Source organism: Strix uralensis, chromosome 38, assembly GCF_047716275.1.
Source record: "Strix uralensis isolate ZFMK-TIS-50842 chromosome 38, bStrUra1, whole genome shotgun sequence".
NCBI classification, from domain to species: Eukaryota; Metazoa; Chordata; class Aves; order Strigiformes; family Strigidae; genus Strix; species Strix uralensis.
Window position 1 is genome coordinate 1,091,156 of NC_134009.1, and position 15,748 is coordinate 1,106,903.

At 69.8% G+C, this 15,748-nt stretch overlaps 1 protein-coding gene across 1 annotated transcript; it reads left to right on the forward strand.

Moving 5' to 3' along the window:
• The first annotated feature begins 29 nt into the window (after positions 1 to 29).
• Positions 30 to 15,742, forward strand: LDLR (low density lipoprotein receptor). The gene is given in 21 exon segments (XM_074854659.1): positions 30 to 503; positions 1,988 to 2,110; positions 3,192 to 3,314; positions 3,414 to 3,496; positions 3,498 to 3,530; positions 3,532 to 3,682; positions 3,685 to 3,786; positions 5,542 to 5,667; positions 6,739 to 6,861; positions 7,088 to 7,210; positions 8,158 to 8,283; positions 9,251 to 9,422; positions 9,523 to 9,750; positions 9,850 to 9,968; positions 11,289 to 11,428; positions 11,509 to 11,650; positions 12,435 to 12,584; positions 13,355 to 13,498; positions 14,023 to 14,097; positions 14,592 to 14,752; positions 15,316 to 15,742. Coding segments are annotated over 21 exon segments (2,556 nt in total). The 5' UTR covers positions 30 to 427; the 3' UTR covers positions 15,352 to 15,742.
• Positions 15,743 to 15,748: the final 6 nt, after the last annotated feature.

Here is a 15,748-nt window from a genome sequence, read left to right on the forward strand (position 1 = left end):
CGTGACCCCCGGCACGACCCCGCGGTGCCGCAGCGTCACCGGCAGCCGCCCCCGTTCGTCCCGCTGCCGGCGGAGGGAGAAGCCGCCTCGGCTGGAACAAAACGAACAATTAATTTACCAACTTAATAGTTTAAAAGGATCGAAAAGGGTCTAAAGCCGCCGCCCGCGACAGAACCGGGGCCCCGGTGTCCGCCGGCAGCGCCGGTGTCCGCCCGCTCCACCTCCTCTCGTGATGTGGAGCCGTTTTGAAAAATCACCCCACGCTTAAACCCCACCCCCGCGCTGCCCCTTGAAATGGGCCTCGCCGGGGCCTCCCCGCCGCCGCCTTCCCGCCGCCGCCAGCCCCGTTTCCCGCCCAACCGGCCGGTTCTGGGGCTTTGACGGGTCGCTCGGGCCGGAGCCGCGAAGCGGGACCGAGGGCGGCGGGATGGGGCCGGGGGCCACGGCGGGGCGGCGGCTGCTGCTGCTGCTGCTCGGGGCGATGGCGGCGGCACCGGGAGCAGGTGAGGGGGGAACCGGGGAGGGGCGGGGGGGGCGAGAACCGGGGTGGGGCTGGGGGGTGGCGGCACCGGGGGGGGCTCCGGCTGGGGCGGTCGCGGGGGGCACCGGAGGGGAACGGGCCCACCGGGGCGCGCCTGAGGAGCGGGGCCTGGTGCCCCCCCCGCCTCCCGCCGCCAAACCGGGGCTTGGTCCCCCCTAAACCGGCGTCTGCCCGTCCCCAACCGGGCTCTGCCCGGGTCAACCCGGGGTCTGTCCCCGCCAAACCGGAGCCTCCGCTCCCCGCCGCGCCCCTGCGGGCTCCGGCCGCGCTGCGGGTTCCGCTTCCCGGCGCGGGGAGCCGAGGCCGGGGCGGAGGGGGGGGGGGGGGTGGAGCGGCGGCGGTTCCCGGTGTCCCGTCCCCGTCCCCCGCTCCCCGCCCCGGGCCGGGTCCCGCCGCCGCCGCCGCCGCCGCCGCCGCCGCCGCCGCCGCCATGGCCGCCGCGCTGAGGGGAGAGGGCGGTGGGCGGGGACAGGGAGGTGCGGCCCCGCCCCCTCGGCAGGGAAACGGACCAATCACGGCCCGCGCCCCGCCCCGCCCCGCGGCGGACGCGTCTCTCATTGGCGGTGGCGCGGACAGGCCACCCGGCGGCCACGCGCCCCGCTGGCCAATGGGAACGCGGCGCGCCAGGAGGGCGCGGCACGGCCCCGCCCCCTCGGAAACCCTCAATGGGGGGGGGCCGATCCCCGGGACGGGACCCCCGGGGCGGGGCGGGACCCCCGGGACCGCGCTTGGACCCCCCCGGGGATGGGCCGGATCCCGCGGAGGGTCCCCAGGAACGGGCCTGATCCCCCCCCACCCACCCCGGGACGGCACCTCCGGGACCGACACCCCCCCCCCGCGGGACAGGACTGACCCCCAGGAACGTGTCTGGGACCTTCCCGGGACTGAGCCCCCGGGATCGACCCCCGGGAACAAACCCGGGACCCCCCCAGGACGGGACCCCCGGGTCTGACTGACCCCCCCGGAGCGCAGCAGGGGCCCCCCAGGACAGACACCGCCCCCCACCCCGAGCTTACCCCAACCCCCGGGCCTGGGGTCGCTCCCCCCGGCCTCACCGGGATGTCTGGGGGTGTTGGGGGGCGAAGAGCACCGCGGGTCACCCTGATCGCCCCCCGTGTCCCCCCCCCTCGTCCCCAGCACAAACAACCCTCCCACGGCAAAGTCCATTTGCCGGCGACTCGCCAGAACCCGCCCCGGGCTCCCCCGGTGCCACCAGCCGCGGCCCCCCCGGCCGGTGCTGGGGCGGGGGGGGGCTCCTGGGGGGGGTGGGTGCTCAGCTTTGGGGGTCTCGCTGCCACCGTCCATCCGCCAAATTCGAGGGTTTTGCCATGAAAATGCTGCTGGTGGCTGCCCCAGCGGCCTTGGCAGGGGTGTGGGGGCTCCGGCGGGGGTCGGGGGGCCGGGTTGGGTCTGGGGGTGTCGGCTGAGCCCCCCCCGCTGCCGCAGGCGCCGAGGAGTGCGGCCAGAGCGAGTTCGGGTGCGGGGACGGCTCGTGCATCACCAGCGCCTGGGTGTGCGACGGCCGCGCCGAGTGCCGCGACGGCTCCGACGAGACACCCGAGACCTGCCGTGAGTGTCGGGGCCGGGGGCTGCGCGTGGCACAGCGGGTGTGTCCGTGTGCCGTGACACGCTGGGCCGTGTGCTGTGAGCCCTGTGCCGTGAGCTGTGACACGCTGTGCCATGAGCTGTGAGCCATGTGGCATGTGCCGTGTGCCGTGGTGCTGTGCGCCGTGTGCCGTGTGCCATGTGCCATGTTCTGTGTGCCATATGCTGTGTGCCGTGTGCCGTGAGCCATGTGCCATGTGCTGTGAGCCATGTGCCGTGACATGCTGTGGCCATGTGCCGTGTGCTGTGTGCTGTGTGCCATGTGCCATGTTCTGTGTGCCATGTGCCATGTGCTGTGAGCCATGTGTCATGTGCCCTGTGCCGTGTGCCATGTGCCGTGTGCCATGTGCCATATGCTGTGTGCCGTGAGCCATGTGCCATGTTCTGTGTGCCCTGTGCCGTGTGCTATGTGCCGTGTGCCCTGTGCCATGTGCCCTGTGCCATGTGCCATGTTCTGTGTGCCATATGCCGTGTTGCTGTGTGCGTGAGCCATGTTCTGTGTGCCCTGTGCCGTGTGCCACGTGCCATATTCTGTGTGCCATATGCCGGTGTGCCGTGTGCCGTGTGCCGTGCGTGTGCCGTGTGCTGTGAGGAGCGATGGAAGGAGCTGGGGCTGTTCAGTGTGAGGAGGAGAAGGGGAGGGGAGACCTCATCACTCTCTGCAGCTCCCTGAAAGGACGTTGTGGAGAGGTTGGGGCTGGTCTCTGCTCCCAGGGAATTAGTGACAGAACGAGAGGGAACGGCTTTGAACTGCAACAGGGGAGGGTCAGGCTGGACAGGAGGGAAAAAATGTTTCCCCGGCAGAGTGGTCAGAGAGTGGAACAGGCTGCCCAGGGAGGGGGTGGAGTCCCCACCCCTGGGGGGGTTTAAGGGCCGTTTGGATGAGCTGTGGGGGGATGTGGGGTAGGGAGAACTTTGCAGAGTCGGGCTGAGGGTTGGACTCGATGACCCCGAGGGGCTTTTCCAGCCTGCAGGACTCAGTGACCCTGCGGTGCTGTGCGGTCCCCACACCGTCCCCACGGTCCCACCCCCCGTCTCCCCCCAGGCTCCCGCTCCTGCTCCCCCAGCGAGTTCAGCTGCGGCGGCCGCCAGGGTCGGTGTGTGCCGGCGTCGTGGCGCTGCGACGGGCACCGCGACTGCGAGAACGGCTCGGACGAGCTGGACTGCCGTGAGTGCCGGGGCGGGCGGGAGGAACGGGCGGCGAGGGGGGGGGGGGGGAGTTGGCGGGGGGGTGTCCGCGCTGACCCTGCCGGGGTCCCTCCCGCAGCCCCTCGCACCTGCCCCGGGGACCAGCTGCGCTGCGGCGGCGGCGCCTGCGTCTCGCGCGCCTTCGCCTGCGACGGGGAGCGGGGACTGCGAGGACGGGGCGGACGAGGCCGGTTGCCCCCCCCCCCGCCGCCTGCGGCCCCCACGACTTCCGCTGCAACGACTCGACCTGCGTCTCCCGGCTCTGGGCCTGCGACGGGGACCGCGACTGCCCCGACGGCTCCGACGAGTGGCCCCGCAGCTGCGGCCCCCCCCGGCCCCCCCAGCCTTGCCCCCCCTCCAGTTCGCCTGCGGCTCCGGCGAGTGCATCCACCGGCGCTGGCGCTGCGACGGCAGCTCCGACTGCCGGGACGGCTCCGATGAGGAGGGGTGCGGTGAGTGACCGGGGGGGGCTCCGGGGTGCGGGAGGCTCCAGGGCAGGGGATGCTCTGGATGTGGGATGGTCTCGGATGCAGGAAGCTCCAGGATGCTCTGGGGTGTGGGATTGTCTGGGATCTGGGATGCTCTGGGATGCTCTGGGGTGTGGGACGTTCTGGGGTGTGGGACGTTCTGGAATGGTCCGGGATGCTCCAGGATGTGGGATGCTCTGGGATCTGGGATGCTCTGGGATGCAGGATGCTCTGGGACGCTCCGGGATGCTCCAGGTTGCAGGATGCTCTGAGATGTGGGATGCTCCAGAACAGGGAATGCTCTGGGGTGCAGGATACTCTCGGATGTGGGATGCTCCAGGATGCTCCGGGATGCTCTGGATGTGGGATGTTCTGGGTGTGGGATGCTCCGGGATGCTCCAGAATGTGGGGTGCTCTGGGATCTGGGATGCTTTGGGATGCAGGATGCTTCAGGATGCTCCAGGATGTGGGATGCTCTGGGATCTGGGATGCTCTGGGATACAGGATGCTTTGGGATGCTCTGGGGTGCTCCAGGATGCTCCAAGATGCTCTGGGATGTGGGATGCTCTGGGATGCTCTGGGACGCTCTGGGACGCTCTGGGATGCAGGATGCTCCACAACAGAGAGATGTTCTGGGATGCGGGATGCTCTGGGATGCTCTGGGATGTGGGGATGCTCTGGGAAACTCTGCGATGTTCCAGGATGTGGGATGCTCTGGGATGTGGGATACTCCAGAAGAGGGGGATGCTCAGGAATGCTCTGGATGCTCTGGGGTGTGGGATGCTCTGGAATCTTTGGGATGTTTCAGGATGTGGGATGCTCTGGGGTATGGGATGCTCCGGGACGCAGGATGCTCTGGGATGCAGGATACTCCAGAAGAGGGGGATGCTCTGGGATGCTCTGGGATGCTCCAGGTTGCAGGATGCTCCAGAACAGGGGGATGCTCTGGGATGCAGGATATTCTCGGATGTGAGATGCTCCGGGATGCTCCAGGATGCAGGATGCTCTGGGATGCTCTGGGATGCTCTGGGATGTAGGATGCTCTGGGATGCAGGATACTTCAGGATGCTCCAGGCTGCGGGATGCTCTGGGGTGTGGGATGCTCCAAAACAGGGAATGCTCTGGGATGCAGGATGCTCCAGGATGTGGGATGCTCCGGGATCTGGATGCTCTGGGATGCAGGATGCTTTGGGATGCTCTGGGATGCTCTGGGGTGCTCCAGGATGCTCCAAGATGCTCTGGGATGTGGGATGCTCCGGGATGCTCTGGGATGCTCTGGGATGTGGGATGCTCTGGGAAACTCTGGGATGTTCCAGGATGTGGGATGCTCTGGGATGCGGGATACTCCAGAAGAGGGGGATGCTTGGGAATGCTCTGGGGTATGGGATGCTCCGGGACGCAGGATGCTCTGGGATGCAGGATACTCCAGAAGAGGGGGATGCTCTGGGATGCTCCAGGATGCTCAGGAGTGCTCTGGGATGCTCTGGGGTGTGGGATGCTCCAAAACAGGGAATGCTCTGGGATGCAGGATGCTCCAGGATGTGGGATGCTCTGGGATCTGGGATGCTCTGGGATGCAGGATGCTTTGGGATGCTCTGGGATGCTCTGGGGTGTGGGATGCTCCGGGACGCAGGATACTCCAGAACAGGGGGATGCTCCGGGATGCTCCAGGATTAGTGGGGGCCGATGCTCCAGCCCCACCTGACCCCCCCCACACTTCTCCCCCCCCCCACCCCGCAGCTGCCGCCGCCACGTGCCGCCCCGACCAGTTCCAGTGCCGGGACGGACGCTGCGTGCTGGGGGTCCGGCAGTGCGACGGCGAGACCGACTGCGCCGACGGCAGCGACGAGGAGGGCTGCCACAACGGTACGCGGCGGGAGGGGGCGGCGGCGCCGGGCGCCACGGGCTTCGAGCTCGGGCCGGGCTTCGAGCCGCCGCTTCCCCCGAGGCAGAGGCTCGGGCGCTGGATCTGGAGAAATGAATTTATTTCATCGCGTGGTTCCGCTCGAGCCCCCTTTGCCGCCGTCCCCCCCCCCCGCAGCTCGGCGGGAACCTCTCACCCTTCCCTCGCTTGACGTGAGGACGGTGCCTCTTTTCTTGGCCCAAAACACCAGAAGACGGCGCCTGCCCCCCCCAGTCAGGCTCCGATTTTGATTTTTGGGAAAATTCTTTAATTAAGGCCTCACCTCCGGGGCGCGGATCAGGCGCCTGAATCTCCGGCGCCGCGGGTTGATGCCGTTGCGTTTTGTTTTTTTTTTTTTGTCCCCGCACCTTTTCTTTTAAAATCTAAACACGCTGGCTCGCATGGGACTCCCTGACCCCCCCAGGACCCCCCTGAGCCCCCCAGGACCCCCCTGACCCCCCCCCAGGACCCCCCTGAGTCCCCCATGGGACTCCCTGACCCCCCCAGGAATGCCCTGAGCCCCCCAGGACCCCCCTGAGTCCCCCATAGGACTCCCTGCCCCCCCCCAGGACCCCCCTGAGTCCCCCATAGGACTCCCTGCCCCCCCCCAGGAACCCCCTGAGCCCCCCACGACTCCCCTGACCCCCGCAGGACCCCCCTGAGCCCCCCATGGGACCCCCTGACCCCCCCAGGACCCCCCTGACCCCCCCATGGGACTCTCTGACCCCCCCAGCAACCCCCTGAGCTCCCCAGGACCCCCCTGACCCCCCATGGCACTCTCTGACCCCCCCAGGACCCCCCTGAGGACCCCCCTGACCCCCCCATAGGACTCCCTGAACCCTCCCCCCCCCCAAGCTCCGGGGAGGGCCCTGCCTCGAGCTGCCACTGCGTTAATTATGGCGTTAATTAGCTGTGAGGAGATTCCCAGCTGCGGTGCCCGGACTGATCTGTGCTTCTTTAATGGTGGGACTGGGGGGGGGTTTGGGGGTGCCCGGGGGGGTGTCTGACCTCCCGTGTGTGTGTCCCCCCCCCAGTGACAGCCTGCGATGGCCACCACGAGTTCAAGTGCCGCTCGGGCGAGTGCGTCCCCGTGGAGCGGGTCTGCGACCAGCACCGCGACTGCCGCGACTGGTCTGACGAGCCCATCAAGAAATGCGGTAACGACCCCCCCAGACCCCCCCAGAACCCCCCCCGGACCCCCCCAAACCCCCCCAGGGCCCCCCAACCCCTCCACCACCCCCCCAGACCCCCCAACCCCCCCCCCCCCAAGCTTCCACAGGGGTTTGGGGTCTCTGCTCGGTGCCAGGGGTTACTTGGGGGGGTCCCCCCAACTCACCAATCCCCCCCCCCCTTTTTTTTTCTGTCCCCCCCTCCCCCCCCCAGGGGTGAACGAGTGTCTGGACAACGACGGCGGCTGCTCCCACGTCTGCCGGGACCTTCGGTTGGGCTACGAGTGCCTCTGCCCCGAGGGGTTCACCCTGGGCCCCGACGGGAAGACCTGTGAGGGTGGGTGCTGCCCCCCCCCGCCATGCCAGGACACCCCGACCCCCCCCCAGGACCCCCTGATCCCCCCCAGACCCATTATGGGACTCACACCACCCATGGGACCCCCCGCTCTGACTCCCCAGGGATCCCCTCGAAGCCCCCATGGGATTCCATGACCCCCCCCCCAGGGCCTCCTGATCCCCCCAAGGCTCCCCTGACCCCCCCATGGGACCATCTGACCCCCCCTGTGACCCTTCTGACCCCCCCCAGGGCACCCCATTCCCACCCAGGGACCTCCTGACCCCTCCATGGGACCCCCTGACCCTCCCATAGGACCCCCTGACCCCCGCTGAACCCCCCTTACAGACACTGACAAGTGCTGAGACACCCCCCTGACCCCCCCCACGACCCCCTGACCCCCCAGGAACGCCCTGACGACCCCCCCCGGGACCCCCTGACCCCCCCATGGAGACCCCCCTGACTCCCCCATGGGACTCCCTGACCCCCCCAGGACCCCCTTGACCCCCCCAGGAACCTCCTGACTCCCCCTGGACCCCCCTGGCCCCCCCAGGACTCCTCTGACCCCACCATGGGGACCCCCCTGACCCCCCCAGGAACCCCCCTGACCCCCCCCAGGACCCCTTTGACCCCCCCAGAACCCCTCTGACTCCCCCAGGACCCCCTTTACCCCCCCATGGAGACCCCCCTGACTCCCCCATGGGAGTCCCTGACCCCCCCAGGACCCCCTTGACCCCCCCAGGAACCCCCTGACTCCCCCTGGACCCCCCTGGCCCCCCCAGGACCCCTCTTGACCCCACCATGGGAACCCCCCTGACCCCCCCAGGACCCCTTTGACCCCCCCAGAACCCCCCTGACTCCCCCATGGGACTCCCTGACCCCCCAGGACCCCCTTGACCCCCCCAGGAACCCCCTGACTCCCCCCCTGACCCCCCACTGCCCCCCCCCAGACATCGACGAGTGCCGGGACCCCCTCAGCTGCAGCCAGCGCTGCCACAACGTGCCCGGCAGCTACAAGTGCGAGTGCGGGGGGGGGTACCAGCTGGACCCCAACACCCGCGCCTGCCGCGCCCTCGGTGGGTGACCCCCCCCAGCCCCCCCCAGCCCCCCCCATCCTCCCCCCGCACCCCCCCCTCAGCCCTTGGAGCCCCACTGATCCCCGTTTGCACCCCGACTCTGCATCTTTGCACCCCCATTTCTTCCCCCTTTCCACTCCATTTCCCCCTTTTCACCCCCATTTTTCCCCCTTTGCACCCCCATTTCTTCCCCCTTACACTCTCCTTTGCGCCCCAACTCCTCCATCCTTGCACCCCCATCCTCACCCCTTGCACCCCCCCATCCCCTCCCTGTTTGCACCCCAATTCCTCCCCTTTGCCCCCCCATCCACCCCCCCCCAGTGTTACTCCCCCAGCCCCTCCCTCCCTCCCCTGCCTGGTGCAGATTTGGGGGTGCAGGTGGGGTCAGGGGGTTCTGGGGGGCTGGCAGTGGGTGCGGGGGTGGGTTTGGGGGTGCAGGGGGGGTCCAGCGCTGGGTGTGGGTGGGGTTTGGGGGTACAGGGTTTCTGGGGGGTCCGACAACGGGTGCAGGGGGGGGCTGGGGATGCAGGTGGAGTTGGGGGTGCAGGGGGGGGTGGGGTGCAGGGGGGGTCTGGTAGTGGGTGCAGAGGTGGGTTTGGGGGTGCAGGGGGTGTTTGGGGGTGCGTGGGGGTCTGGCAGTGGGTGCAGGGGTGGGTTTGGGGGTGCAGGGAGTGTTTGGGGGTGCGTGGGGGTCTGGCAGTGGGTGCAGGGGTGGGTTTGGGGGTGCAGAGGGTGAGTTTGGGGGTGCAGGGGGTGTTTGGGGGTGCAGGGGTGAGTTTGGGGGTGCAGGGGTGGGTTTGGGGGTGCGGGGGGGTTTAGCAGTGGGTGCAGGGGTGGATTTGGGGGTGCAGGGGGGGTTTGGGGGTGCAGGGGTGAGTTTGGGGGTTCAGGGGGGTCTGGCAGCGGCTGCAGGGGTATTTTGAGGTGGGGGTCCCAGCAGCGGGGTGCAGCGCCTCCCCCCCCCCAGGCCCCCCCGCCGCCCTCCTCTTCACCACCCGCCACGAGATCCGGCGCCTGGCGCTGGACGGTGCCGGGTACGGCCGGGTGCTGGGGCCGCTCCCGCACGTGGGGGCCCTGGACGCCGACGTGGCCACCGGCACCATCTTCTGGGCCGACCCCACCCAGCGCAAGATCTACCGGTGAGGGGCGACCCCCCAACCCCCCCAAACCCCCCCAAACCCCCCCAAAATCACCAAACCCCCCCCCTCAGCGCCGTAACACCCCCCCCTCCCGGCGCAGGGCGGCGCTGGGCGAGGGCCCGGGGGGCGTCGCGGCGGCGGCGGTGGTGGCCCCGGGCTCGTGCTGGCCGGACGCGCTGGCCCTCGACTGGCTGCACCGGCGGCTCTACTGGACCGACTCGCGGCTCGGGACCGTCTCGGTGGCCGACGCCGGGGGCTCGCGCCGCGTCACGCTGGTCCGGGAGCCCGGGGCCAAGCCCCGCGGCATCGCCGTGGACCCGCTGCACGGGTACGGGGACCGGGGGGGGACGGGGGGGGGGACACACACACACACGCACGTGCCAGGGGGATGGGGGTGACGAGGCTGCTGCCCCCCCCCCCCTCCCAGTTACATGTACTGGACGGACTGGGGAGCCAGCGCCAAGATCGCCAAGGGCGGCCTCAACGGCGCCGACCGGTTCCCGCTGGTCACCGAGGGCGTCGAGTGGCCCAACGGCATCGCGCTGGGTGAGACGCTGCGGCCCGGCCCCCCCCGGCCCCCCCGGCCCCCCCCGGCCCAGTCCCCAGCCACGTCCCAGTCCCTGTCGCCAGCCTGGACACTCCCGATCCCCGTCCCAGTCCCAGTCCCTGTGCTGGTCCCAGTCCCAGCCCACGGCCCCCGTGTGTCCCTGTGACCCCCACATCCCCTCGTGTGTCCCCCCGTGTCCCCATGGCCCTGTGTCCCCCTGTGTCCTCGTGTCCCCCCATGTCCTCATCTCCCTGTGTGTCCCCGTGTCCCCCCCTGCATCCCTGTGACCCCCACGTGCCCTTGTGTCTCCCCCTGTTGCCCCATGTCCCCATGTCCTCATGACCCCCCATGTCCCCATGACCCCCCATGACCCCCCATGTCCCCCCATGTCCCCATGTCCCCCCATGTGTCCCCATGTCCCCATGTCCCCATGTCCCCCCATGACCCCCCATGTCCCCCCATGTCCCCATGTCCCCCCATGTCCCCATGTCCCCATGTCCCCATGACCCCCCATGACCCCCATGACCCCCCATGACCCCCCATGTCCCCATGTCCCCCCATGTCCCCATGTCCCCATGTCCCCCCATGTCCCCCCATGTCCCCCCATGTCCCCATGTCCCCATGTCCCCCCATGTCCCCCCATGACCCCCCATGACCCCATGTCCTCATGACCCCATGTCCCCATGTCCCCCCATGTCCCCATGTCCCCATGTCCCCATGTCCCCCCATGTCCCCCCATGTCCCCATGTCCCCCCATGTGTCCCCATGTCCCCCCATGTCCCCATGTCCCCATGTCCCCCCCATGTCCCCCCATGTCCCCATGTCCCCCCATGTGTCCCCATGTCCCCATGTCCCCATGTCCCCATGTCCCCCCATGACCCCCCATGTCCCCCCATGTCCCCATGTCCCCCCCATGTCCCCCCATGTCCCCATGTCCCCCCATGTGTCCCCATGTCCCCATGTCCCCATGTCCCCATGTCCCCCCATGTCCCCATGTCCCCATGTCCCCATGACCCCCCATGACCCCCATGACCCCCCATGTCCCCCCATGTCCCCATGTCCCCCCATGTGTCCCCATGTCCCCATGTCCCCATGTCCCCATGTCCCCCCATGTCCCCATGTCCCCATGTCCCCATGACCCCCCATGACCCCCATGACCCCCCATGTCCCCCCATGTCCCCCCATGTCCCCCCATGTCCCCATGTCCCCATGACCCCCCATGACCCCCATGACCCCCCATGACCCCATGTCCCCATGTCCCCCGTCCCCCCCGTCCCCCCGTGTCCCCCTGCGCCCCCGCCCTCACCACGCCCCCCCAGACCTGCCCTCCCAGCGCCTGTACTGGGTGGACTCGCGGCTCCACACTCTCTCCAGCGTGGACGTGGACGGGGGCCGCCGCCGCACGCTCCTGGCCGACCCCCACCTGCTCGCCCACCCCTTCGCCATCGCCGTCTTCGAGGTGAGGCCCCTCCCCGCCCCCCCCGCCCCCGCCCCGGCCCCCCCCGCCGCCGTGTCCCCAACCCCTGTCCCCCCCCGCAGGACACCGTGTTCTGGAGCGACGTGGCCAGCGGGAGCATCCTCAGCGCCAACGGCCGCAGCGGCGCCGGCGCCCGGGGGCTGCTCCGGGGGCTGCCCCCCCCCGAGGGGCTCCTGCTGCTGCACCCGCTGCGCCAGCCCCCAGGTACGGCCGGAGCGCGGATGGCTGTGGGCGCGTGCCTGTCCGGGTGGGCCTCTGTCTGTCCGTCTGTCCGTCTGTCCCTCTGCCTGTCCGTCTGTCCCTCTGTCTGTCCGTCTGTCCCTCTGTCTGTCCCTCTGTCCCTCTGTCTGTCCAGCTGGCCCTCTGTCCGGCTGTCTGCCTGTCCGGCTGTCCCTCTGTCCATCTGCCCTGCTGTCCCTCTGTCCCTCTGTCCCACTGTCCCTCTGTCTGTCCTGCTGTCCCTCTGGCTGTCTGTCCCTCTTGTCCTTCTGTCCTTCTGTCCCTCTGCCGGGCTGTCTGTCTGTCCCTCTGTCCCTGTCCTGCTGTCCATCTGTCCTTCTGTCCCTCTGGCTGTCCTGCTGTCCCTCTGGCTGTCTGTCCTGCAGTCCTGTCTGTCTGTCCCTCTGTCCCTCTGTCCCTCTTGTCCTTCTGTCCTTCCGTCCCTCTGTCCATCTGTCCGTCTGTCCCTCTGTCCCTCTGTCTGTCCCTCTGTCCTGTCCGTCTGTCCTGTCCCATCCTTCCGTCCCTCTGTCCATCTGTCCCTCTGTCCCTCTGTCTGTCCCTCTGTCCTGTCCGTCTGTCCTGTCCCATCCTTCTGTCCCTCTGTCCCATCCCGCTGTCTTTCCGTCCCTCCATTTTTCTGTCCCTCTGTCCTTCTGTCCCTTTGTCCCCACACCCCTCCCCCCCCGCTGTCCCCATGTCCGTCTGTCCCCGTGTCCCTCAGTCGCCGTCCCCATTCCCACCCCCCTGACCTGCCCCCCCCCCCCAGGTGAGAACCGCTGTGCCGAGGCCGAGGCCGAAGGCAGCTGCTCCTTCCTCTGCCTCCCCGCCCCCCAGCTGGGCCCCCGCGCCCCCCGTTACACCTGCGCCTGCCCCGACGGCCAGCGCCTGGCGCCCGACGGACGCAACTGCCTGACAGGTACCACCCCACAGCCCCCACAGCCCCCACAGCCCCCACAGCCCCCACAGCCCCCCCACAGACCCCACAGCCCCCCCAAGACCCCACAGCCCCCACCAGCCCCCCACAGCCCCCCACAGCCCCCACCAGCCCCCCACAGCCCCCCACAGCCCCCCCAGACCCCACAGCCCCCCACAGCCCCTCACAACCCCTCACAGCCCCCACAGCCCCCACAGCCCCCCCCACAGCCCCCCACAGCCCCCCTGAGACCCCCCCAGACCCCCCACAGCCCCCCACAGCCCCCACAGCCCCCCACAGCCCCCACAGCCCCCCCGAGACCCCACAGCCCCCACCAGCCCCCCACAGCCCCTCACAGCCCCCCACAGCCCCCACAGCCCCCCCGCACCCCCCCTCACCCCCCCGCATCTCCCTGCACCCCCCACAGCACCCTGGACCCCCCCACACCCCCTTGCACCCCCTTTCACCCCCCCATACCCCCCCACACCCCCTTGCACCCCCACCCTGCACCCCCACCCCCCCAGCACCCACCCCCTCCCACCCTGCCCCCCAAGACCCCCCCGGACCCTGTTACCAACAGACCCACCACCCCCAAATCCCCCCAGGACCCCCCCCCCGCGCACCCCGGGTCCCTCAGCACCCTGCACCCCCCCACTGCCAGCGCCCTGCCCCCCCCAGACCCCCCTGCCCCCCCATCCCACATCCCCCCACTGCACCCCCCATCCCCGCTGCCCCCCCCAGACCCCACTCACTGTCCCCTCCCCCCCCGTCAGACCCCTCGGCCCCGGCCCCGACGGACGCAGCCCCCAGCGCCCCCCCGACGCCCGGCGGGGACCCCCAGAGCCGCGGGGTGACCCCGGGACCCACCCCCAGCACCCCCGGCAGCACCAACACCAGCACCAGCAATGGCACAACAGGTACCAGCCCCACAGCCCTGCCCCACAGCTCTGCCCCACAGCTCTGCCCCACAGCCCTGCCCCACGGCTCAGCCCTAATTCCCTGCCCCACGGCTCAGCCCCACAGCTCAGCCCCACAACCATACCCCATGGCTCAGCCCCACGGCTCAGCCCTAATTCCCTGCCCCACATCCCAGCCCCACGGCTCAGCCCCAATCCCCAGCCCCACATCCCAGCCCCATAGTTCAGCCCAGTCCCACCTCCCAGCCCCACACCTCATCCCCAAATCCCAGCCCCACAACCCTGCCCCACAACTCAGCCCTAATTCCCTGCCCCACGTCTCAGCCCCCCAGCCCCTCCTCACACTTCTGACCCACATCCTTGCCCCACATCCCAGCCCCATGGCTTGGCCCTGTCCCAATTCCCAACCCCATGGCTCAGCCCCACGGCTCAGCTCAGCCCCAAATCCCAGCCCCATAGCTCAGCCCAGCCCCACATCCCAGCCCCACGGCTCGGGGCTGACAGCTGCCTCTCCCCTCGCCCAGGCAGCAGCGGTGACGCCGTGGGGCGTGTGGGGGGCAGGACGGGGCCAACAGCACTTGCAGTCACCCTGCCCCTGGGTAGGTCGGGGGGGTCCCAGCATGGGGGGGGGGGTTGTGTCTGAATGGGGGGCGGGGTGTGTCCCAGAATGGTGGGGGGGTCCAAAAATGGGGGAACCCAAAAGAGGGGTCCTGAGAAAGGGGGTCCCAGCATTGGGGGGTGTCCCAGATTGGTGGGGGGAGTCCAAAAATGGGGGATCCCAAAAGAAGGGTCCTGAGAAAGGGGGTCCCAGCACTGGGGGGGGGGGGGGTCCCAGCATTGGGGTCCTGGCATAGGGCTCCCAAAATAGGGGGGGGGGGGGTGGGGTGTCTCCAAATGGGGGTCCCGGAATGGGGCTCCTGGTGTGGGGGGGGTCCCAGCACAGAGGATCCCACCGTGGGGGTCCCAAAATGGGGGGGGGGGGGGGGGTGTGTGTGTGTGTAAATCCCAGCATGGGGACCTCAGAATGGGGGGGTCCTGCTATGGCGGGACCCCCCCAGTGATGGTGTCCCCCACGCTGACACCCCCCCCCCAGTGCTCCTCATCCTCGCGGCCTTCGGTGCCCGCGGGCTCTGGCGCAGCTGGCGCCGCCGCAGCACCAACAGCATCAACTTCGACAACCCCGTGTACCAGAAAACCACCGAGGACGAGGAGCCCCTGGGCCGGGGGCTGGGGGGGGGCTTCAGCTACCCCACGGTGAGCGGGGAGGGGCGGGGGGCACCCCATAGCGCTGGGGGCGGGGGGGGGGAGCTCCCCATGGTGAGCTGGGGGCTGGGAGGGCTCCCAAGGGTGAGTGGGGAGGCAAGGGGGTGCCCCATGGGGGGGGGCAGGGGGCTGGGGGGGCTCCCTATGGTGAGTTATGGGGCAGGGTGGGCTCCCCATGGTGAGTTATGGGGTGGGGGGGGTCTCCCCACAGTGAGTTGGGGGGGGCGGGGGGGGCTCCCCATGGTAAGTTATGGGGCAGGGGGGGCTCCCCATGGTGAATTATGGGGCGGGGGGGGTCCCCATGGTGAGTTATGGGGCAGGGGGGGTGCCCCACAGTGAGCTGGGGGGGTGGGGGGCTCCCCATGGTGAGTTATGGGGTGGGGGGGGGGGGTCTCCCCACAGTGAGCTGGGGGGGTGGGGGGGTCTCCCCATGGTGATCTATGGGGCAGCGGGGTCTTGTGTGGGTCAGACGGGCACATGTGGGGCAGGCAGGAGGGGGTTCCCCCCCCCACCCCCCACCCCCCCCCCACTACCCCACTGACACCCCCCCCCAGCGCCAGCCCGTGAGCCTGGATGACGACGTGGCCTGAGGATAAGGGGGGGGCTCCCTTCCCCCCCCCACCCCAGCCCCCCCCACCCCGAGGAGGCGCCAGAACCCTCCAGGTGCTGCAGAGGGACCCTCGCCGGGGGCGACTGTACCGGGGGGGGGGCGGCTGTACCGGCAGCGCGGTTGTGCCCGGCACCGCCCGCGTCCCCACACGCAACTGTCGGGGCCCCTGGGCCGTGTGTTGTGGCCGCGGCGGTTGGACACGGCTCGGGGGGGGGGGATGTGGCTGTACACGGCTGTACGTGGGGGGGTGTGGTTGTGTGTGGTTGTATGTGGGTGTGTGTGGTTGTACACGGTTGTGTGTGATTGTGTTGGGTTGTACGTGGGGGTGTTGGGTTGTATGTGGGGGTGTGGGGTTGTATGTTGGTGTATGCGGTGGT